Source organism: Macaca mulatta, chromosome 17, assembly GCF_049350105.2.
Source record: "Macaca mulatta isolate MMU2019108-1 chromosome 17, T2T-MMU8v2.0, whole genome shotgun sequence".
NCBI classification, from domain to species: domain Eukaryota; kingdom Metazoa; phylum Chordata; class Mammalia; order Primates; family Cercopithecidae; genus Macaca; species Macaca mulatta.
The window spans coordinates 17,895,982-17,921,893 of record NC_133422.1 but is presented as its reverse complement, the minus strand read 5'-3'; the positions used below and the strand labels follow the sequence as shown (position 1 = coordinate 17,921,893).

The 25,912-nt window shown below is 34.8% G+C and overlaps 1 protein-coding gene across 3 annotated transcripts; it reads right to left on the bottom strand.

Annotated features, from left to right (window-relative positions):
• Window positions 1-1,287: 1,287 nt before the first annotated feature.
• UFM1 (ubiquitin fold modifier 1) lies at window positions 1,288-14,349 on the bottom strand. 3 transcript variants are annotated; one of them, NM_001257925.2, is given in 6 exon segments: window positions 1,288-3,458; window positions 4,851-4,883; window positions 6,052-6,091; window positions 9,916-9,973; window positions 14,101-14,157; window positions 14,235-14,349. In NM_001257925.2, coding segments are annotated over 6 exon segments (258 nt in total). In that variant the 5' UTR covers window positions 14,237-14,349; the 3' UTR covers window positions 1,288-3,390.
• Between the last annotated feature and the right edge of the window lie 11,563 nt (window positions 14,350-25,912).

Below are 25,912 nucleotides of genomic sequence, written 5' to 3'. Positions count from 1 at the left end.
ACACACAGTAGATGTTCAACAGATTTCTTTTGGATGAATTACATACATAAATCATTATTTTTGTGTGTGTGGTTTATAAATGGCCTCAGGAACACTATCAGTTAACTTAGAATCACTCCATTAAAGTATGACAGTGCTTCCAATTCACGAATAGTTCAAGGTCCTTGGGTAAAAAACATGGTAGTTTTAGTATCTTAATATTGGAGCAGAGGAATTAAATAGGATTGCATTTTCTTCCCACTGACTTTTCTTTTGAACAACTAGTTCTAAGAAAAACATATCTAAAAAATGTTTTACTTGAAAACCTTTAAAGGTTGTGTAGTGAGACTGTTAGCTAGTGAGTGAGACTGTTAGCTAGCACCTTTGCCTCAGACTACTTACCAAGCATTGGAAAGTGCACTGTCCAAGATTCCAGAACATATTCTACTTACTTTGACCCCTTAGACCTCATTCTGTTCTTCCACAAAGTGAAAAGGTGGCCTTCTCATTAATTCTCAAACCAACTGACCGCCAGACATCACCAGCACTCCCATTTACAGAGTTTCTTAGATACTATTACAGACTCAATACATCAGAATTCAAGGGGTGGTTTCCAAAAATCTGTATCTTTAATTTCCTAGGCAACTCTGTTATCACCCAGGTTTGAAACCTACTAACTTAGCCAGTTACGATAACCCCATTTTCTTCTCAACTTTTTTTTACATCTGTAAAATAGACAGGCATTTGGAAGTACTGTAATATATCACTTAATCACAGGAACAAATTCTGAGAAATGCTTCCTTACGCAATTTTGTCACCGTGTGAACATCAGAATGTACTCATACAAACCTAGATGATGTAGATGATGTTACCTACTACAAACTTAGGCTATTTGGTATGGCCTATTGCTCCTAGACTACAAACCTGTAGAGCATGTCACTGTACCTAATACTGTAAACAACTGTAAAATGATGGTAAGCACTTGTGTATCTAAACATAGATAAGGCACAGTAAAAATACAAAATATGGGACCAGGTCATATATGTGGTCTGTTGTTAGATGAAACATCACTACTGTGTCTGTGGCAGATGACTATAAACTAATTTCTGTGACTTATGGTCATTAATCATCTTTGCCCTTCTTTTCTTTACTACATGTATTATATACTGACTCCACAGGTGTGCTAAGAGCTCTAATAATAATAGACAATATCATGTACAATATAACAATATGTATTTCCATTAGATATTAATAATGAACCAATAATGCATGTAAACTAAATACTTCAAATCATTCTGCACAAAGAAATGACAGATCACATTTATTTAATAACAAAATGTCTAGTTAATAAAATGTTTTTAGGAACTTACAATGTTCAAAACCAAAGAATAAAAATATTAAATATATCACTTTATGGCACAGGACAATATAAATATATTTTTGTAACACAGCAGGCAAATTGTTGTGCTAGAAACAGAGTGGAGAAAAATCTAAATTAAAGCAAAAAGTCAGGAAATGGTTGTTCACAAATTCCTGCTTAACTGAGACTCAACATTTATTGTAAAAAACGGGGCCTCTGAACATCAGATTTTGTTTATAAAAATAAAAACTTCCTCCCTGTCTCTGCTAAAAATACAAAAATTAGCTGAGCGTGGTGGCACACGCCTGTAGTTCCAGCTACTCGGGAGGCTGAGGCAAGAGAAGCCTGGCGACAGAGTCCACCTCAAAAAGAAAATAAATAAAAAAAAATAAAAACTTCCTCAAATATCAGATTTTTTCACCTCAGCAAATATTTTTCCTTTGATAATTCATAATCCTGCTGTTCATCTGTCACATTTATGAATATCTGGTAATTTCATAAACAAGTACCAATGGCACACTTCAAATGCGGATTCTGTTGAATTTTCTTTTTTTTTTTTCCCCCTAATGAACTTAGGGTCTATGACAGAGAAGATACTGAAACATGCTAAGATGATAATTGGTCTTAGAAAGACTTTACAGCAAGTATTTAATGAAAGCCACTACATTTCCAGCTCTAAAAAGAGCCAGACAGACACAATCCCTGCTTCCAGAGTTCACCATTCAGAATACAGAAGGTCAAGCACTGATTCTGAATCATTATGAGCTTTGATTTCATCTTTCAAGATTTGCATAGATACTGATTTCTTCTGGAAGGGCAAATAAAATCTTCCCTTACACATCATTCTTTGGATTCTCATAAGGGATATCTTGAAGTCTGTATGTTGACAAGTCCAGTAGACACTTTGTTTTCTCTAATTGCCTTCTTCTGCTTAAGACTATCTCAAGTATTTTGCTTTCCCTTTCAGTTCTCCCCAACATACACCTTCTGCAGTTCTGTCTATCCAGTTGGCTTTTCTGTAACACTTTGCTACCCCTTTCTGTTCCCTTTCACTGTTTTCCTCTGTTGCTTTCCTCCTTCACAGAAGTCTGGTGATCTGGGCTTCTCCATCTTTCCTTTCCTGGCTTCTTATTCACATGGGTGACTGATCTTAGCACTTCCTTAAAAGTTGAGTTTTCAATAAATATAACTCATCAGCACTTCCGATCTGCATTTCCTTGAGCTGTTTTTTGATCTTCAGATCTGTGTAATAATACTCTCTTCCTGGATGCTATTTAGAAATATTATCCTCAAAACACCAATGGTTTCTTGAAGCTGCTTGTTTTAAATGTTGTATCAAAAGAGATTGATAAAGGAATGTATAACTCAGCAAAGGATGCTTCTACTGTATTGAAAATTCCCACCATTAAAAGTACTGGATTCTGTAAGTCCACCATTAAAAGCTGGTTTGGGACATCAATTTACACACATAAGGGTTACATTAAAATTTTAATTGTTTGGTTGATATTAAACTGAAATTTATATAACTGAGGTTGGAATCTTAAAAAAAGGAAATAAAATTTTAATATAGTTAACTGTTCACTGATATGTCTATTCACTTCATCATAACCTATGTATTTAATTAAAAATCAAATTATGTATCTGCAAATCAGATGCTATCAAGCAAATTGCCATCCAGGGTCCATAATTCTTTTTATATTTTTAACTCAGACGAATATATATGATTCAGTAAATTTTAATGTTCCAAATTGTTCTAAAAAAAAAACTTATCAAAAGCTTCCAGTTAACAGTTGGCTAATTCATTTGCCCCCAACGAACTACCTGTTTGTGTTGTGAGGTAGCATCAAAGACCACGATCTTCTGTGACCGTAGTAGCCTTAATTCATACGCATTCCCTCTTCATAGGAAGAGTATGGACAACAAAAAGGGACAGATGAGTCCCCTACTCTTGGTGTTTTCATAATATGTTATATGCTTGATTTCAATTTTACAACAACAAAAAATACCAGTATTTATTCTGAAAGGAAATCGTATGTTCCAAGTAGCAGATATTAACAACTTCCAACACGATCTCTAGGAATAATCCGCAGTTCTGAACCATGTTTTAGAAAAACATTTCCTATACAAACAAACAAAATATAAAGTTAGGTATCTAAAAATCAAGTTATCTTAATATTCTGACAATTATTAAATATAATAAATAATTTAGTAAACAGTAAAATAGGTACAAAAGCTCAAGCATCATGAGACCCCAATGCCATGCTTTTTAAGTCTTGCTCCTATTCTCGTATCTTCACAATCCAACACAGGCTTAAAATTTAAAATAACGCCAGACATGAAAATGCTGACAAATACTTTCAGCAAGTAACAATGTGAATAATTTAATCATGAATACTTCCTTCAATACACAATAATATATCTCAGGACAGGAAAAAAAATGTAAATTACTACAAGTGACAAAAATTTAGATACCCTGACATATTTGGGGTCCACTGCCTGCTGAGATTTTCTTCATATCAATGATATGCACATTCCATTTTTAAAGATAATATAACAAGCAGTATGTTAGAGTTAGCAGTAATTCAAACTACTGTAAAATACCGAAAGTTTCTCGAATAAGAAAAAAAGAAACCTTTCTCTACTCAGATTAAAGGCATCCATACAATAAAGTGCCTCATGATTTTCAATAAACCTTTTTAATAAAATTATATATTAAAAACTACTGAAGTAACAAAAATTTGCAATTTTAAATCACTTCATTTTCTCTATGGCTGAATTTCAACCGCAAGCCCTATGAAAACAACATAATTTTGTTACAATAAAGAAATACTTTAGAATATAATTTAAAAATGACTACTGCTCTAGAATGAGGTTACATTAAAGCATGCCTAATTTTAAAACTTTAGATTACAAGGCTAAGAGACTACATTTAAAAAATATAAAACTATTTTTTTTAAAGTTTTGGACTACTTTTTTATAAAGTATGAGACTACTTTTACCCTGCCTCCTGGTTAGGACACTGATATATCACCTGTATAAATTTAACAGTCTGAAAATCTGAGTGTAGAGTCAGCCCTTTGAAATGTAAATGACTATATTAAAAATAATAATAATAGCACTTAATGAATGCTTTCTATAAATTATCCAAGCTATTAAGCACTTTACATTTACTATCTGACAACTACCTTAAGAGGTAGGTCAAAAAATCCTTACTCCAATGAGAAAGCAATCTTATCTACAGACTTTTTGTTATATATAATAAATACTCTTAATGCTTAAGCCCACTATTAGGTTTTCTGTTACTTGTAGCCAAAAACATCTACAATCGATATACACAATGAAACAACTTATTACTCAGACACACAGGTAAAGACTGGTATATAATCCCTAAAAAAACAGCTCCATTAGGTTAAAATACTGTCAAGTATAATTAGAATAGCTTACATATTCTGTGTCAATTGACATATATAACCTCACCCACTGCTCTATGAGTTTTCAAATAGATACTCACCAGCAGTCTGTGCAGGATTTATTCCTATTCCATCTAGAAAACAAGTTGTAAAATCACATACATTATTTCTAAAGCTAAAATGGTTTAATACTAGCAAGAAAAGAGATTTGCCAAAATAGTGCTGCTGTGTATATAGACACAAGTCAAATAATTTAAATCTAGGAACACGAGTGACAATCTTTCAGGTAAATTATCTGTTAAAATCTATTATTCTGCATTCATACACATTGCTGGGTTAGTCCAAAGCATCTGTCAATGCAATGATCTTGGTAAGTTCTATGGAAAATAGGTTATTAACTTATTTTGCCACATAGAATTAAAAATAATGTTTGTCATTTCTTCCAAAAAACTAAAAAGCACCTTAGGTATGCCATGAATCATCTTCGTATTACTCTGGGTCATAATATCTTAAGGCTGGGAGAGCTCGCGAAGTCATTTAGTTCAACACACGTTACTAAGTTATGACCTAAAACTTTCCAGGTAGTAAGCCAGCTTTTTTCCAACAGAGAAACACTTCAATGTGACAGAATGCAGAATGTTTTACAGTGAGAAATTCTATCTTATCTAAGTTACATCATGCACATTAAACCCATCTCCAGTTAGTTTATCCAAACTGCACTTGGGCAACTCATCAGCACTCATCAACACTACACTGTATACTTGAAACACAGTTAAGCCCTCCCTGCAATCTTTACTCCTCATCTTATTTCACTATTTTCTCACAAGACTAATTGCATCATCATTGACTATCAGTGTTCCAAGATACTATGATTTTTAATTATATACCTAAAACTGAATAAAATTCTCATTATTACAAGCCTACAAGATACAATTTTCTATCAGGAAAGGTATAGCAAAGGTACATTCCTGCTTAACTTTCTATATTCTAAAGCATTTACCAAATCAACTTTACTTAATAAAAAAAAAAAACTTGCTAAATAAAGTTATTTTCAGTTATAATCTGGCATGAACTGGTAAGGACAAAAGATATTATAAAGTGCTATACTATATCAAAAGCACAAAGAAATGAGAGGAGCTAATTATGAACCATAACCCTGACTTAGTGTTTACCATTCAGTATATCATTTATGTGGATACACATACACTTGGGGCTTTCTGTATTTCATTTTAATTAATTTGGTTCTTTTTACATCATTTCTATAAATTTGAGGTAATACATAATTTTACAGTGAATTCTTACCATTGGTAATAATTGCACTTGTTGCAGCAGGAACTTTAAACTAAATAGAAGGAAAAAAATATATATATATATATACACACACACACACAAAACTATAATTAGCAAGAATGGGGTACAAATACTAATTCTATAATTCTAAAGTGGGATTAATCTTTTAGAATAAGTGAAACCATCAAGGAAAGTACAGCTGACCCTTGAATGACACATGCAGATTTTCTTCTGGCTCCGCTACTCCTAAGACAGCAAGACCAACGCTTCCTCTTCCTTCTCCTCAGTATATTCAACATGAGACAAGGATTAAGACCTTTCCCATGGTCCACTTCCAATTAATGAATAGTAAATATACTTTCTCTTATGGTTTTCTTAATATTTTCTTCTCTTTAACTTTCTTATAAGAATACAGTATAAAATACACATGACAAAATACATATTAATCTCCTGTTTGTGTTATCAGTAAGGCTTCCGGTCAACAGCAGGCTATTAGTAAAGTTTTTGATCAATAAAACAGTTTTATGCAGATTTTCAACTGCACACAGGGTTGGAACCCCTAACTCCCATGTTATTCAAGGGTCAACTGGACTGTATCATACGCTTTATCTGTAAAAAAAACCCCTGTACTATAAACAATGCTTTCGATTTTATTTAGGACACCATTAATTATAAAAGTGTACCTTATTTTTTGCATTACAAAAATGAAAAACCACTGTCAATTTATGCCCAGATCAATGTTTACTCTTTAGGACTTATCCACCACTTTTGTCATTTATAATTATCTTGACTAGCAAAAAGCATATGCAAAATAAATTGATGAGATTATTCCTAAAATTTCTGCATAGAAATTGCAAGATCTGAACAGATGCTCTCTGTGTTTAATGGCGGGTGCCTACATAACATTTTCAGGTAACAACCAAGGCTTGTATTCCTTACATTCTTCTTTAATGATTTGCTGATTTAAAGCTCAAGGATTGCAATAGTCCAATTATGTCATCAGGAAATAATAATTAAGTGTAGATGACGTTACCTAGACAATTATGAGAATGCCATTTGGCCAACAGTGATAGCAAGTCTCCCCTGATCTACTTCAGAGATGTTTAAAAAGATGTGTTTCTAAAATCAATGACATGTGGTATGGAATTTATTGGTAACTAAAAGGTAGATTCCATCTCTTAAAGAGACCAGCAGTTGCGAAAGTGTGTTTATGTCTTCATAGTTTATGCATTTATCCAACAAATACTTATGAAGCATGTCTGTGCTATGGACTAACTTTATAGATATTACAATTTTGTGATCAAGTAAGTTTGGAAAACATGTTTAACTAGTGGTCTCCTCAAAAGACTTTAATATACTCCTAACAGAAATGAACTGTTTATCATATTTTTTGACCAATAATTCCTGTTCTTCACGATCCCCCCCGACCCTTTTTTCTTTTTTGGTGGTACTACTTTGTGTGTGGTTCTAGTTGTCTGGGAGACACTACTCTAGGCATTTATAATCATTACATACACACAGTTGAGAAAAACTAAAAGCTTATTTTAAATTAGAAATTGAAGAATCAGCTTTTAAAATAAGGCCTTAAACATGCCTGAGAACAATTATTTGTTTTAGTATTATGTACAAATTAATAAACACATTTTAATCTCAATGTGGTACACTCGTGTCCTTTTAAAGATTTAAAAATTTTTAAAGAATTTCAAAGTGTACTTAAGTAAACTTAAAAGTGCATCACAGATATTTTGCACAGGCTGTAATCTCAATAAGAATTTGATCAAACGCTCAAATTAACTACAGGCCTCTCAGATTTCTAAAGCTAGAGTCCTACAAAGCTTTTAGTTATCCTACTGATTGAGTCTTTTACATCATGCTCATTTTATATAAGCTATGTATTTTCTTAGTCACATCCATGTAGCAGCAACCTATGATTTTAAAAACCAAAATCAATTGCTGACACAGTTTTTCCTTTAAGCAGAATGTGGAAGAAATGGTTAAACTATGAGGAAGCATCACTAGTGACGTAAAATGCAGAATCTATTCCTTTCTGTCCTATTGTACTGACAGGTTTTCTACTGAATGCAAAGTATTCTTTTGTGGTCTTGTGTTTTCATTTATTCTCCTCCTCAGATATCCCATAATTCTTATAATTTAGGGCTCTTTGCAGGTTTCAACAATTCATTACATACCCCAGTCATGTGCTGGGAAATTTTATTATCACTACTAAGGCAATTTTACCAGGGATTTAAATCCAGACTCTTGCTTTCTTGAGTCAACTTTTTTCTCACTGAATGATTCTACAATGCCATCTCATGAAAGTCCCTCTCACAACAATCTGAAAGTCATATCCTTTCTAAATATGTAACACCTATGATTCATAATAGTGATCCACTTCCACTTCATGAATAGTACATATACTTTCTCTTATGATTTTCTTAATATTTTCTTTTCTATAGCTTACTCTACTGTAAGCTTTACTTATAAACTACCTTAATCAATATATATGGTTGTGTGGTGTTTCTTAGTTTATTCACTACTGTATGTTAAGATTTTCTTCTACTTTTATTACAAAACCAGGCTCACAAAAATGCCTTTGCATTATAAAGGACACACAATAAAGTAACTACAAAATATAATAAAAAGGACACACAATAAAGTAACTACAAAATATAATAAATATTAATTAGAGCTTGTATAGATCTACTTCCTAAATCTGGAATTTGTGGATTCTGTTATGCCCCAGACTAGGAATATTTCTTGCAAGTAATCTGTGCAGTAAACAATAATGACAATGCTATATTCAGATTTGTGTCACATCTCATTTTACTTATTCTTTCTGCATGAAGAATATATCAACACGACACAAAACAAATGCTACTATTTGGCAGTTTAATTCTGAATGAGTGACAAATGATGTTAGTAATTCCTGACAATACAAGGAGCTTTGAGCACTGATTGGATTGGCTGACTTTCCATAAATCAGTTAAGTACAGGGCAGGATTCTGTGTTAAGCTATTTTTTTATTAATGTAGTTAAGAAAATTATTTTTCTGTGACTATAAACTTTTCAAAAGATTCTGAACCAAAACGTTTTGATTTGGGTTACAACGTACCTATTTAGCACTTTTAACTCAACAGAAAATTTCAGTAAATAATGTTTTTACTCGAAATCACTTGATCAGAGAGGAAGGACAGGTATTAACTACTTCCATTTTGCAGAATAAAAAAGAGGGATTTGCATTATGTCATACAACTAACTAATGACACACCTATAACAGGAACCCTAAGTCTCCCAAGTCACATTTGGGTGCCATTTCTACCAGATTAAGCTACTTTTCCAAGTGTCATGCCCAAAAAGTTGCATTATAGATATTTCTAATAATTTCGGATGAAAAAAATTATTTCTTATACAACAGAAAACTTAAACACGTTTAAAAAAACTAGGAGCTTTTCAAAACAACAAATTTTACTGACATGCTCATACAGAAAATCTGAAAACTATGATAAAGATTTCATGAAATTGTAATTTTGGAATCAAGACTAGTAAAATATCAGTATATAGAATATAATGTGATATAATGTTGCATTTTAAAAAAACATTTAAAAATCAGTACCTTTTTAATTTTCATAAAAAGCCTCATAAATTCTTATAATTTTCAATGGTTGCATTAATCAGATCTGTCAATTTGTTTAACTCATGCTTCTTATATCTGAAAGTAAGTCTTAACCATCATCCTACTTACAACTTTTTGATAACATAAACCTAGTAATGAAGCCACATGGAAATGATGGGTCAAAGTGCATGCAAATCTTAAAGACGTTTGAAGCATACTGCCAAATCGCATTCCATAAAGGCTGTTCCAACTTCTGTACTTACTTCTTCTGCTGCAAACTTTAAGACTGCTGTGAAAGGTGTACTTTCAGGAACACTGAGCCTGCAAGAAGAATTTTAAAACAGTTTCTTTTAAAGTCAGCATTTTCTAAAAAAGCCCCTTCGTTCCTTATTCCCGCTACTGTAGCCGATCTGGACAAAGCTGACTTTGCAGTTTCAAAGTTAGGGATTGTGATTGCATACTACATTCTTTAACTCAAAACAATAATAATCACAACCCAAACAGCAACTAGCCTTGGCGCTGGCAAGGTGCCCGAGCTCCACTTGAGAATTAACCTCTACAGGTGTAGATTTACATATTTCTAACACTTTGATACACATAAGTCTAGCATATGAACTGCTGTTTGTTTCTAGAGACGGATTGCAAAAAGGTGAAGCTCTCCTTGGTCTTCAGTCCACTTTACCTCCCATCTAAATACCTATGCACTTGGCCCATTAAAGTTACAATTTTCATTATAAGTAGAAGGTTATTTGGGAAGCATCACTGGATCATAAAGCTTTTGATGAACCTTCTGTGCACTCTTAATAATCATGTTCAAAATTAGTAGACCAAATTAATGAAAATGCATGAAGTTTATTATGGCAAAATGCCAATAATGAAGTGATTTTCCCACCATCATTTAAAATGGGCTAAGTAAAAATGTGAAATAACATTTTGGAGAGGGATGATTTTGTTAACTGACTCGTAAAATGGCAAGTATTTTAAAGATCATGAATAAATAGATTTTTTTTTTTTCTTAATGACTTAGTCCCAGGGTCAATCTGTATTAATTTTCCAATAAAAAAATTCCAAACAGAAATTTACTTTATACCTTAAGAAAACACTTAAAGACACAGTAAGAGGTTTTTAAAACTTCTTTTAAAAAACAAGATTCCTAAGGTAACATAAATTACAATGAGGGAAAACAGAAAACAATCTTTCAAAGCAGAGGAGACTGACAAGCTAACATTTCTCACTGAAACCGTCTCTATTTGTCACCACCGTATTATTGTATTATTCTTAAATGTCTTAATACCAGCTACCATTATTCTCATGTAATATGCCCAGGCTCCTCACTCAGTCTACAGATCTCTGACTACAAGAATTGTTGTATCAGGAACAGCATATGGTACCAGTTTTCAGTATTAGAAATGTGAATAGATTACTTGGCTGCCCTCATTCCACAACTCCAAAATACTAGTAAAGGATGAAAATGAGTATCATTTTTACCCTTTCTTCACGAATGTTTTTTGGGGGTACAAAAAATAAAAACATGTAAAGGATAGCTATTTGTTTAAAAACTAATCAATTGGCAATGTCGTAGTTTACAAACTAGGCAACAGTTTGTTACAAAGTATTTTTGCAGTATATATGTAGTTAAGAAGCTGAGATTCATTTTCCTAAAACTCTGCATCCATCGGAGAACTTCCAAACCCTCGGAGTTCAATTAACTTTTAAATTGGAGACTTGGAGATGTCCTTAAAATATACCTAGATGTCATATTGATGCTCATTAAAATAAGTTTCTATCTGTATATTAAGTTGGTGAGTGTCCACAGACAAGCCAATAAAAATAAAAAATGAAAACATCTTTTAGTGCAAGTTCTAACTGGCAGAAAATTAGAGAAAATGAGAGTTACAGTGACTGCACAGATCTTATCTAAAGTTATATTTGCCAGTCATTTCATAAAATAGGTACTTAAATTATCCCAGTGTTTTGAATAAATTTACATTAATGAGAATTTTTAAACTACATTCCTGGCATCTTTTTTAAAAATAAATATCTCATATAAACAAAATAATAAGATTAATTGGTAAGAATTATTATAAAGACTAAGTCCACAGGTAACGAAAGGGCCAGATTAACTCTGTGAACAATCAGAAAAATCTTCGGCCAGAAGTGGTGGCTCACGCCTGTAATCCCAGCACTTTGGGAGGCCGAGGTGGGAGGATCATGAGGTCAGGAGATGGAAACCATCCTGGCTAACACGGTGACACCCCGTCTCTACTAAAAACGCAAAAAATTAGCCGGGCATGGTGGTATGCGCCTGTGGTCCCAGCTACTCGGGAGGCTGAGGAAGGAGAAGAATCCAGAACGTGGACATTGCAGTGAACCAAGATCGCGCCACTGCACTCCAACCTGGGCAACAGAGCGAGACTTTCGCTCAAAAAAAAAAAAAAAAAAAATTCATAGAGGTGAGATTTTTATTATTATAAAATATGTTGTGGTCATGAGACGGCATTCTAAGCACAGAAAAGAACAAGTGTAAAGGAAGGAAAGATTAAAAGGGCAAGCTTGTCAAGTACCCAAGTACTAGTTACCATTTACTTTGAAAATACAGCGCAGATATCCTTGTACACACATTTACACGTTATGTGAATTTTACACACACACATCCTTACATACATACACACACAACTACACACACACACACATACTAAACAACAGTTGTACCTACTAAATTCATTCAGTCACCACACATTAACTGAACTGGTACAATGTTCCAGGCTCTTAATGTTACTGTCCTACGCTATCCTCTTCTTCCTTCCTTCTCACGCTCTCTTTCTAGAGTACATTTGCATATTGATGAGAATAATAATCCAGTATAGAGGAAAAAACCAATAATGAGAAGAGAAGGGGCACTGGACTCCATCTACTTTAACCTTGACAAGACTGAAATAGATGGGAACCAGAGCTCAAGTGGTTTTTCACAGGAGTGAAGTCATTTTTTCCATTCTAAAAGGATGGGAAATTAACGGATATATCAATGCAGTGGTAGGTTTATATTGGTGGAAAGATGATAGAATTTCCCTCTGATGGCATGAGAGCAAGGGAGAGAGCAGCTGCGGAAAGTTTGAAATTTTTAAACAATCCTTTCCGAGAATAAGCAGGAAAATGAGCAAACTTGAAGAATGTAGTAAAGTTCTAGGTACTATTAATTGTAGTCATGAACTTAACGTAAAACCCTCCAGTCTGTTATTTTCGCCAGGGGCAGTCAGTTATGTACAGATAATACAAATAGCTGGTTTCAGAGCTGGTGTTTCACTAACCAAAATATGCTGGGAGGAGAGACAGGGCCACCAGAATTGAGGTCGTTTGCATGAGAATGATTTAAAGATGCACCAATAGACTCTTAACTATATAAGGAATAAGGTAAGGAATAGAAGTTGGGATAGCTATAGATTAAAAACCACTGTGATTGATGGATTAAATGAACCGTTGTAGAAGAGAAATTACAGTAAATCAGGTAGGAGAGAATGTATTTATCCATAAGAGTGCCTGTAAACGACATCTTAGAGATGGAGCAATTATTGGACTCTTCAGTTCTAGGCTGCAACCATGAACACCTGAGATAAAGTGTAAAAAGGATATTTGGGAGATGAAAAGAATAAGGGTTCAAAAGGCTGAGAGGTTGTATGGATCATGGATTGGTAAATAACTGAACAGCTAGGTAGGCCACGTTACTAATTAATTATGCACAAAATCCTACTGTAATCCTGTTCTTTGATACATTTCACGCTACTTCCAACTGCAATAACCTCAAGAGTATTTACTTAAAATCTATCATTCAACTGCGAAGGCCCCACATGGATAAACTATCCTCCTCTTCTGCATTTCCCATTCCTACTAAATACTCTATTAAATCCCAACACAGGAAGGGTGTGAGCCGAGTCTCATTACTTTGTGATGCCCGATTGTTGAGTTACTCATACACAACAAAACTCAGAAGCCGCGGAATAACAAATGTTCAAGTAATTTCAAAGTCTTGACTATCAGGATGGAATATCTTCCTTAACTTCCTCAAACAGCTGGCTAAAGCGGTGAAACGTTTTTCTAATATCCAGCAGATGGGGGCTGTTTAAGAATCCCAGCAAATTACCAGAACCTGGTCCACCTGTCCTCCCGCTCCATCTGCCCACCAAATGAATTCCGAGGGGAGGTCACTAATGAGAAACACACCCACACCCTCGTGCTGGGGCCAAGCTGCCAAGCTGCTACTTAGCGAGCAAGTGCGGACCTCTCCTCGCAGGCTCCGGTGGGAGAGACTCCTGGAAGGGCGCGAGCCAGGAAGGTAGAGAAACTGAAGAGACGAAGACTGCACGGGGTAGTTGTTGGAAAGGCTCGGATCACCCTCAACCCAGCCCCGTCTTGTCCGGCCACAAAAGGCCCATCTCGGCCGAGCTACTCACACTTTGTACGGCAGCCGTGGGTCCGACGTCAGCGTGATCTTAAAGGAAACCTTCGACCTAAGGAAAGGAGCGGGAGAGAGTCAGGGTCGCGCAGCGGGACCAGGGATTAAGGCAGTCGGTAAGCAAACACTTACATGGTGGTGCCGGGATGAATCTAGAACAAACGCTAACTCCCCGGAGTAGCACGACTTCCTCTAGTGTGCTCAGGACTGCCAGGCTCCACTCACTTCCACGTCTCCCTTTGCAAGCTGGGGACCTCCGAAGTTGTTGCTATCCAACGCACTGCCTGAAAATTGGCCCTAAGAGCTCATGCTAGGTAGCGCTTTTAAATTACAAATGCCTTGTGCTTTTGCGTTTATATATCTGAGAAAAAAGTATGGATTATATTTATAAAACATCTTTCTAACTTTGGTAATTTGATACCATATTTTTAGTCAGGCAGGATAAGCGTGGGCATAGAGTGTAGGACCCTAGGTCCCAGCTGGCAGGTTGGGGCGGAAGTAAGGGTTTGGGGTAGTCGGATGAAGAGAGAGATGGACTTGGGGCGAGGCTGGAGGCGGGGTTGGGGCGAAAGCGCTCCAAAGTTGCTAAGGCAATCTGAGCGCAGAAAAGCTTAATTGGTGCACCAGAAGCAGGAATTGTAACACCGCTTTATTGTTAGTTTTCTTCCGTCTTTCCAGCAAACCAGTCCTGTTACAGCCTTTACATTTCTCATAGTTTCTCCTTCACGCTTTACTTTCCGATACTGATTTATAACTATTTAATTTCAATAAGTAAGAGAGCTAGCAAGAGGGAATTCTCTATGCCAAGACTCCCGCTGGGGTTGGTGAGAAAAAATGAGGTTTCTACGTTTGAGGAACGTGGCGTCTAGTTGGGAAGACCCATCTATGAACAGGAGATTTCAGTAATTTGTTATGTGGTCTAATAGAATTAAACCAGTGCGCTAAGTTGCTAATCACTGACCACATTTATTCAGTTTAACAACCAACTTTGAACCCTTTCTATTTGCCCGGCACTAAGCTAAACTCTGAGTAAGGCAGGTAAGTGTCAACTCTCTAGGATCTAACATCCTGTATAGTGATGACGGAAGAAAATTGTCCTCTAAACCTTACTAAAAATCTAAACCTCTGTGTTTGGAAAATATGCATCTGTCTCACAATGACTGAAATGCCCTTTTAAAATATGGGTATGAATAGACAAAGGAGGAAGCAGGTAGGCGTTAAAATAATGGGGCAATCTAGTTGATCTTTAGAATATGTGTCAGATTCTTAAGAAGAGATATTTGAGAGAGGAACCAGGAAGGAACTGTAGTGGGGATAATGGAGACCAAATTCATCTTTGCTATAATTTTGCAGCCAACTAATCTTCTATGGTGACATTTCCCAGTGAAGAGAGTTCTGGTTCTGACTGTAGGAGAGTAAGACTCCTACATTCTCATGACAGCCATCCTCACTTTTTAAAATGCTGGTGTTACCATATTTGTAGATGAAGACAAATATTGATTGACAGATATAGGGATCAACAGTTACAGCCTTAATAGCTGAAACTATTCAATTAGTGGGCATGACTAAAACTTGTGAGACTAGTAATAAGGATAAAACTATGACTGTGTCTACCTATTGTCAGCTAACCAAAAATAATGAAAGAGATTAGTGTACATATTTACAGTCTATATTTATAAGGCTACATATTACATATTTTGAAACAAAATTTGCATCCTGCTATTTATAGTTTGGTTTCTGCTCATGTATCAAAACATGGCAAAATTCTAAAGAGAAAAATGTATTTTAATCAGAGAACTTTTATTGTATACGGAAAAAGTGGTGAAAACAGAATTCAGTCCCAGGCAGTGTGACTTTAGTACTCAGATTCTGCTGCTTCAGAAAATACATTTGTATAATATATCAAAATAACATCTCTTGAGATATTAAAAAGCAGCTGTTTCTAAATGTTTAGAATTCTTTTTCACCTCAATCCCCCAACTCTGCTTCTCATATGTTTGTGTCCTCAGAGTCACAACATGATTTCTAGAGCCTGCTGAGTTTTATTTTGCTTAGGACAAGAAAGAAATTATAAATGGATTTATTTATACTCAATATATATTTTTAACTTTGTGAAGGGATTTGCAACTGGAAAATGTTCTAGCAAAACAAGGACCTTCTCTTTTACTGAAAAGTTAAAATGTTAAAGTACATTTAATGACTGTAATCAGAAGCAAACTCTGGAGCAAATTTTTGGAGATAATTGGCAATGGAACATTTTAAGACAACAAACAGCATAAATGGCCTAATGTGTTTTGGAAAAGATCCAATTAGTATCATGTAGAGGCAGAAATGATTGTAGAAGTGCACAGTGTGACTATATTAGAACTCATTAAATGTCAATGAAGCATACCAATATTCTATTTGCAAATGCATATAGATTTTCCATTATTAGAAGAAAGCCAGAAGGAAATTCATTTACATAAGGACTAAAAAGATTTGCTTCCATAGTCATAGAAATTCTTCTGACTAGTTATTTTTATAGCCAGCTTTATTTTTTGTATTCCTCGGGATGCCATAAAACAGTTATCTTTCATTTTCACCCTAATTTCATTGTATTTATGATTATAACTAAAACCATCTGATAGTCAAATTATGTAATCTGGAAACATCTGCACCTGAATAAATCTTAAGATATTCTGTTCTAAGTACTTTATATTACAGGGAACAAATATAGACTGATCAATTAATACTTGACAGATATTTTAATAGTAGTTTAATTTGTTCATTTTTTTTTCTATTGCCTTTTCTCCCCTCAAAATCCACTAAAAGGCATTGATATCATTGGGGCAATGATAATAATGACTCAAAATTCACCAAGGTATATTTTTTTGATAGTATTGACCGCTTTGTACAAATCAAATGACAAAATATAGACTTTAAACTCTGATGCCTTGGCTGTAAGTTATAATTTAGTGACAAGAAGCCTTATACAAAGAGGAGAGAGTTGATTTGGTTACAGAAGTACCTGGGAATATGTAAATGCTGTGTTGTTTTTCAAGGTGAGGACTAGAAGGTTAGAGAATGTTTACAACCCTTTGAGTCAAAAAGAACAATGAGATACAGGTGAGATTGGAGCTTAGCAAGTCCAGGCAAGCCCTTGCAGAGGACTGTAGCTCTAAATGTGCTACATTTAGTTGTTACAGTTACATATTTTTTCAAAATATTTCCTAAAATTCAATAAGAAAAAATGACTTTTCTACGAAGCTCATTGACTATAATGTTTCTAAATTTGAGGCTTAATCACAAAAGTTGGAATATTTTAACCACAGAATTTGTAAAATACCTTTATTACAAAATGGCATTTTTGAACTGTGAAAAACAGGAATTTAACACTCTAGTATAATTAAATTTTCGCTCTAAATATTGTGTGAATTCTTCATTTAATGGAAACATTACTTTTAGAAAAACTAAAGTAGCCTCTGACAAATCCATTTCAACCACGAGTTTTTTTTCCCACATTTATACATTTTTATCCTTCTACCAGCTAAATGAGGTAAATATTAATACTCTTTTACTTTATTAACTCAAGGTTTTCTTATTGAAGTTGAGATTTTTGGATCCATTCATAGTTTCTCCCCACATGACTCTTCTTGCAGTTGTATGTAGAACACAGGCTTCAGAGGACTGTGACATCTGCTCCTTTGTCATCATTTGCCCATATTCTCAGTGATATCTGTATCCACTCCAAACATCTGAGACATGAGACATCTCATTTTGTCTGGTGATATCACTCCTTTTTGTGTGCTGGCAAGACCACTTTAGGACTGTTGGTTGTCTCTAAGGGATATAAGAAAAGTGCCCTCTTGTTTCACCCTGTGGCTACAGGGAACCCAGAAGGGCTCAGACATCTTTGACTAAAGATAACATGCTTTTCTCCCTAGAATGGAGGGAACCTTGTTGTCTTCCTGGGTTTCAATGAGAGCAAGAACTGGGCGTCTTTTCTCTGATTCTGAAATTCCCTAGAGGTTGTTTGCCTAGAGATGAAGGAATAAGGCCATCTTTCGGGGAGACCTTACAATGTCTATCATTTTCTTCTCCTCCTTTCTCCAGCCAAGAGTATTTTTATTTAATAGACTTTATTTTTTAGAGCAGTTTTAGGTTCACAGCAAAATTGAGCAGATAAAGATACTCCCTACTCCTATATATTCATAGTCTCTCACATTTTCAACATCCTCCAGCAGAGTGGTACAGATGATGAGCCCACATTGACACATCGTTATCCCCCAGAGCTCATAGTTCACATTAGGGTTAACTCTTGGTGGTGTATATTCTATGGGTTTAGACAAATATACATTGACATGTATCTACCATTATAATATCATACAGAGTAGTCTACTACCCTAAAAATTCTGTGCTCCACCTATTCACCCTCCCTCCTGCTTAGCCCCTGACTACCACTGATTGTTTTACTGTCTCTGTAGTTATGCCTTTTCCAGAATGTTGTAGAATCATACAGTATGTAGTCTTTTCAGATTGGCGTCTTTCACTCAGTAATATGCATTTAGGCTCCTGCATGTTTTTTCATGGCTTGATCACTTATTTTCAGTGCTGAATAATAGTTAATTGTCTAGATGAACCATAGTTTATTGACCCATTTACCCACTAAAGGACATCTTTGCTGCTTCCAAGTTTAGGCAATTATGAATAAAACTACCACAGGGAAGTTAGTCTATCTTTATTGGTGAGATGGGCTCAGGGATAATCGCATGCTTTCTTAAGGCATAATTTAAAACTATATGCAGTCAGGTTTTTTCCCATTAGTTTCTTGCTATATTCTTCACTGGTATAGGAAGAATAAAACATTTGTGATTTGTAAGTGAACTTTGGCAAAATTTTGGCAAAACTTTGGCAAAAATAGTTCTCACTTCAGAAGTGTCCTGTAATTAATCCCCTGAAGAATGGCAACTTATACATTGAGGACATGTGCTACTTTGGGGATGAGGATGGTAGTGGAAGTTCTCATTTCTGTCTAAAGTTCTTAGAGCCTTAATTTATGGATTTATTTTCCCATCTACCTATGGAAGAGTTATTTTATAAGTAAAACATTTTGTAGCAGACATTGAATTGTCCGCTACGGAAGTAAATGACATATAAATCCACATAGTGAAACCTTCTCTCTTTTAAAGTTCTCTTCTTAATAAAGTCAAATAATGATTAAGGATGTTTAAGATATAGAATTACACTGACATAAGAAAATAAAAATGGCAGTTAAAATAATTAAAAAAACAAAAAATGCAAATGTGGATAAACATGTTATTATTCAGAAAAGAAACCAGTTTATTTTAAAAATAAATTATGCTTATAAAATAAGATGAAAAGAATGGTGACATAATTGATATAAATATAGAGTTAAAAAATAGAGGAGTGGAAAATATTCTTCAAACTGAAGCATGTTGCCTCCAAATGATAATAAAAATGCTTACTGGCTAAAAAAAGTCATTTATACACTTACTGAAAAATTTTCACTTAAATTTTTTGTGAACCGAATGAACTTAGTAGTCACATCAGGGTAAAACATGTAATTTAAAGAGAATAAAAATATCTTCTTAGCTTCTTATTTTACTGTTCTGTAGTAAAATTTTCTATTTTGTGAATTCTTGTATAAGATTTGTATCTAAGTAATATTTTACTTTTTTTGTTAGTTTCCCTAATGGAATTATGCAATGCTCATTTTCCCTATAACTTTTTTATTATTTTTTTTTGAGGAGGCATCTAGATCCCTACAGTGTTTAATTTTTTATGTTTTGCCCTAAGAGTTAACAAGGTCATCAGAAGTCATTGTTCTTTGAGGCACTTAGAATGTATTAAAGCCAATGTGACAATTAATTATTTAAAAATTACATCGTAACTTGCCACGTTATGAATTGGGATATATTCTAGATTACCATTTAAATATTATATTATTTTCAACTTGATACTTCTGTTCTTAGATATACAAAACATTTTTTATATTTCTTCATCATGACTAACCACAGTAGAAACATCCATGAAAACATGGCTGTTGCTTGTCTCTAAGGGATGTAAGAAATTTATATAGGATTTTCTTCCATTTGAAGTGCTATTACATTCACTAACTTACTTTTTTTCCTACAATAAAACATGCAAAGGATTCAGGATGGGTACTGTTATTTCTTTGAAAAATCAGAAAATGAACAAAAGGAGATTATGTTTTGTAGGTCTAAGGTTTTACAAATGGTTTGTGAGAGAATAATGAAGAAACACAGTTGCTGATGATTCTTTACAAAACTTATCTAATTTGATTGCATATGAGCTTATTTTTACTAGTATTTTTTACAAACAAAGAGTTGAATTTATAAACTCATTCAGTGTGCTGCTCAATGAATTCTTATTCAATTTTGATTTTGCAGTACTTGGAACAAGTATCTGGCATATAGCAGGTGCTAAAATAGTATTTATTGAATGAATTAATGTTAGCTTAAAACTGCTGTAGATTGGTAATGCTTTCCAATTGCAGTAATGTTTTTACATTTCATTAACTGCAGTCTTAAATGCTTTTAATGCAGTAGATTATATTTTTCGATTCTTGCATTGTTCTTATTTTAAGGCTTATCTATTCAAAGGATAATATGACTCACTCAGTTCACTGCTACTGGTGAAAGCAGAGGTTTGAAAAGGCTAATTAAAGATTCTTATCAAATATGGTTAAATAAAGAAGCCAATCAAATAAAAATAAGTGAATATCCTCACACGTTCCTTCACCATTACTTTATGTGACATGTGACTTTCTGAATCAGAGACCCTAAATTAGAAATCTCATTATTGACTCTTTCAGATTGTATATGTCTTGGGGATGTAGGATTGCTTATTGACATCAACCTTCCTTGTAGCTTCTATGGTGGTGGTGGCTTGCAAAGCGGAGGTTGTGAGCTGATGGCCAGTGGTCCTGGGAGTTTTGGGGTTGGGCTGTGTAGTGCAGCCAGGTGAATGTTAGGTTTGGTAGATACAAATGGTTCAGCAGCTTTTGTCCTAGTCATACTTTTTTGTTTTCTGTTGGTCCTCTGCAGTCATTTCAGTTTATATTCTTTGGTGTAAATGATGTGATTTGGGGATAGTACTTTTATTGCAATTCCGTTAGCCAAAAGAACCACATGAATATTTATATTGTTTAGTAGGCTTTACAGTTATAATTCAGAAAGTAGAGACTTTGAAGATCTAAATACTTCTGTGATAACCTTACCCATGGCTTAAGAGGTATATCATGAAAGAGAATTGATAGAAAGGTTTGGCTTGAAAGAACTATTTTTAGATATTAACACGATCTACTCTAGATCATTCTAAAATTACTAATTGGTACAGAATTTAAATGTTTCCAGTAACAACTTGGAAACCTTACAAAGGGAATCAACTGTCTGCTGTGACCACAGTCCCTGCAATTCTGGGTGCCTTTTTAACAGCTCTGTTCACCTCAGTTTGGTTAATTCTGTCCAAAATCTCTAGCAATTCCTTTAAATTCTTCCTCTTTTTCCTGCACTCACAGCCATTTTTGTCTTGATTTTTGAAATGCTGAAATAGATTCTGTCCTACACAAGGTTTTAATTTTTTTCCTTAGTTGTTTAAAGGTGAACTTATGGTGATAAGCAAACGGGTCTCAAACTTGGAATTGGTAAGAATTTCTTCGCAAAGCTATCAGAGTATTAACAGAGAGGTGGAACTTTTTTCCTCTTCCTTAAACAATAAGTAGGAATATAATCTACTTCATTTATAGGAGAATAAAATGTTGGTTCTTATATGAGCTACTTATTTTGCAGTTTACTAAATATTCTTTACTAATGAAGTTTTACTTTTACTGCCATTGAAAAGTATCATAATCTCCTGAGAGATTTAGTATATCCTGGCCTTTTATTTAACAATTATTTATTATCTTTGGGCCTTATATTATATTATAAGAAATATATGCTTTTCTAAGAAATATTTGCATAATTTAATGTTTCTCCTGCTCATTTCCGGGTCTCTTCAACTGGAATGCTCATGAGTATAATCATGCTAGCTTTCCATTTTACTTTTCTCTAGTGTTAATATTAAGTCAAATATTTAATTTATATCTAGTATATCTTTATCATAGCATAAAATTCAAACTGTTCTTAGTATATTAAAACATTTTCTTATGGGAAGCATAGTAAATAGTGTTTTGCTGATAACCCAATAATGTTAGAGAAAAAAGTATTAACTTAGATGCTAATTATTATAATTATCTAAGCTTACTGCTGTTTTCCATCTTTTTGGAATATTTCTTAATCACCAAGTTATGTCTTGAGAGCTAAAAAACACACTTTTCTATTTCTACTCGTCTTAATCATATTTTCTATTTTCTATGTTGTGTGATATTTGGGTATCTTAAAAAGTTTGCTGGCCTTGGGAAGGCTTATTCTCCCAGGGCTAGCCAATTCTGAGACAGCAAAGGGCTCAGCTGGGAGAATGTCTTTCATATACAAACTACCCAATCTCCAGGAGTCTATATCCCCAACCACATCCTTATCTAATCTCACACACCAAACCAACACATTTTCTCTGCCCTAAATCAATCCTGGCACGAAGCAACTAGAGTCCCCATTCTAGCCCAAAGCACACCAGAGTTACTCAAACTAGCCAGCCCTAAACAGTCTGCCCTGCCCTGCCCCCCAGTTGCCTTCCTGTAGAAATTCCAATATAGGCTCTTGCCTAAGCTTTCTCCTAGACTAGCTTCTGCCTCTGCTTCTGCCTCCTGTCTCAAACCTGGTGTTTTCCATGTGCACAGCATGCCCCTTGTCTTGGGAAATGTAATTAATAAAACTCTTCTTTCAATAACATTAGCTCCTCTGTGTCATCGCTGTCACCACTATACATTAAAATCCTCAGGGTGCAGTAATTGGGACACTATTTGCTAAATGAGTAAACTTATATTTTTTTTAGTAAAGGAATAACATAAGCGATTATATGGTAAGATTTTAAAAATGGATTTCTGGGTTATTGTACGATGCTAGCAGTTTCTAATGCAGCCTCTCTAAATTCCCTCTTAAAATACTGATGGAGGCAATAAAAGCATGAGCAATGACTACATAGAAGTTCTACTGGACACCAGTTTAACAGTCAACGCCTTACACCCTACTTAAGATAGTTTCTTTGATGACAGAGCTGGTGGGACTGCAGTGATAAACATAATCTACTACATCTGCATGTTGTACATCTAAGCCAAGACACATAAAAAGAATCAGTAGGATGAGTGCTTAGCTTACTCCTCTCACTCTCTCTTAGTTGGTTAAGAAATAAAGTTGGTCCTCTGCTCTTAGTTGGTCAAGACTTGTGCCAACTGGAAACATGGGCATCTGTCCACTCTGCTGCAAAGGTACTGTGCTTTCTAAGATGGGATTTTCTTTCCGAAAGCACAGAACCCACACATTTCCTCTCCCATCCCCAGCCTTAGGCTAGTCTCTCTTAGATCTCTCTCCTTTCTGACTTGAAAGATACTGGCCTCTTTTTCTCACTTCTCTAAAATTGTTAGCCTGATCCTAGAATGGATTTAGACTTTCACAGAGGATGTTGATTCATTGTTTCTGGCAGATTCTGTTTTCAGTCCTGTAGTATAAACCACTCCTAGGGCAAAAGAACAGAATTTCTTATTTAACTTCTTAGGAAGGAGGGAAATTACAGGGGAAAAAAGGAAAAAACTTAAAAACAACCAATAACCTATCCTGTTCCAGGTTAGAAGCATAATTAAAATTTATAAATACTGGGACACATTTCCCACTTAAGAAAGTCTAACTGCCCAAGTCACCAGAGTCGTTTGAATATCTTTTGGTAGAAAATTATTGTTGGAAGACTGTATCAAGATCTTGGATTGTGGCTGGGTTCAGTGGCTCATGCCTGGAATCCCAGCACTTTGGGAGGTTGAGGAGGATGATCACTTGAGGTCAGGATTTTGGGAGCAGCCTGGCCAACATGGTGAAACCCCATCTCCACTAAAAAAAAATACAAAAATTAGCCAGGCGTGGTGGCATGCACCTGTAATCACAGCTACTTGGGAGGCTGAGGCAGGAGCATTGCTTGAACCTGGAAGGCAGAGGTTGCAGTGAGCTGAAATCATGCCACTGCACTCCAGCCTGGGCAGCAAAGCAAGACTCTGTGTCAAAGAAAAATATATGTATATCTTGGATTGAGTATATGCTCAAAGCTTTGTTTTTCAACATGCCTATTAAATAACAAATTACATATTAAAACATAAATATTTGTAAATATATATTTATACCTATCATATATAAAAATATGTGTAAATATATATAAATATATGTGTTTAAATATACATATATTTATATAGCTATATATGCACATGCATACACATATATTACATATACATTTTGCAACCTTTGCACATTATTATATAACTTTTTAATATGTTTATGTGTTTAAACATACAAACACATAAACACCATCCTGGAAAACAAGCAGTGCTGTCCTCAAAGTACAATTAAAATCTCAAAGTCTCTGAATGGGAGAAAGGATCAAAGCCTTGACAGAATCCATGGTTCAAAATGTGCCCATTGAAATACTGTTGTGAAAGGGGATGCTTTAAAGGTATTCCCAGGCTGAGGCGTGCAATAAGCATAAGTGGAGTGGAGTCCTGGGGTAAGTGATAGAGTCAGATGGGAGAACTACTAAAGGAGCATCAGATAGTAACACCTCCCTCTTCCTAAGGAGAACTGAATATGGGCTGCTAGGATAAACAGAGGTCATTGACTTAAGGACTAGGAATACCAAGCAATAACGTAGACACCCCATATTCAGAAGACCTGTTCTAAGTGCACCTAATCTGTTACATCCCATTGCAACCTGCAAATCACTGGAGAAAGGCGATAGTAAATAGATAAAGTACACACAAACACCCAAAAAAAGAAAGAAATCCTAATACATACAACCAAGAATCACCAAAGACCTAAAAGAGAGTCATCAAACTCAACAACCAAAGAAACGGAACTTGAATTTTAAAAATTTACATTACTCACATGGTCCAGAATTCTCTTCTAGATCACAGGACTCCTAAGTTAGGTAAAAACAAATCTGGTTTGGAAAAATGATTATTAATTCAGGACACAATCAAAATTGTAAGGAAGCAAGCTACCATGAGCGAAAGTCAATAGTACCAAGCAAACCTAGTTACCAAAGAATTTGAAAAGTTAGACTAAACAAAAATCATTCTAACTCTAAATAAAAGAGCAATACATTATGAAAAATTATAAATTCTGAAAATAAAAAGCATTGCGATTAAATTAAAACTTTAAATGACAAAAAGAAGCAAAGTGAGTTGGAAAGGTAATTAGTAAACAAACTTTTATTTCTGAGCATAATGCATAACAGGAACCAGATCTACTCCCCGAATTGAACAACCATAAAACTTAGATAAAATATATGAAGCAAAGACTTTCAGATATTGGGACACAGGAAAAACTGAGAGAAGAAAAACCTGTGAGTTCTATAATTGCTGCAGCTTATAGCTTATAGGCCATAGCATGTGGAGAGTAGCCTGAGCACAGCCCAGCAGTCTCAATGAGCTCTGAAGATGAGTCTCTAAGATCTGCATAAGGTCTTTCAGTGAGTACTGATCTGCACGTGCCTGAGAGGAAATTCCTCAAGGCTGGGAGGTGGGAACTAGACAGCAGTAAGCCTAAGCAATGGCCAGCCGTCACAGAGAGCTGGAAATAATGTGTGTTCCCAGCCACCAAGTGGAAAGACCTCATACACAGGCCATCAGGTTGAATCTTCTGAAGGATTAGGCC

Bases quoted from the DNA above. Each gene is read 5' to 3' on its own strand.
- UFM1 (XM_028837096.2), bottom strand. The intron at 6,092-9,915 runs GTAAGTACAGAA...CCTTCTATTTAG, and splicing joins TAAAGTTTGCAGCAGAAGAA to TTTAAAGTTCCTGCTGCAAC. The intron at 4,884-6,051 runs GTAAGAATTCAC...CTTGTTTTCTAG, and splicing joins AAGTGCAATTATTACCAATG to ATGGAATAGGAATAAATCCT.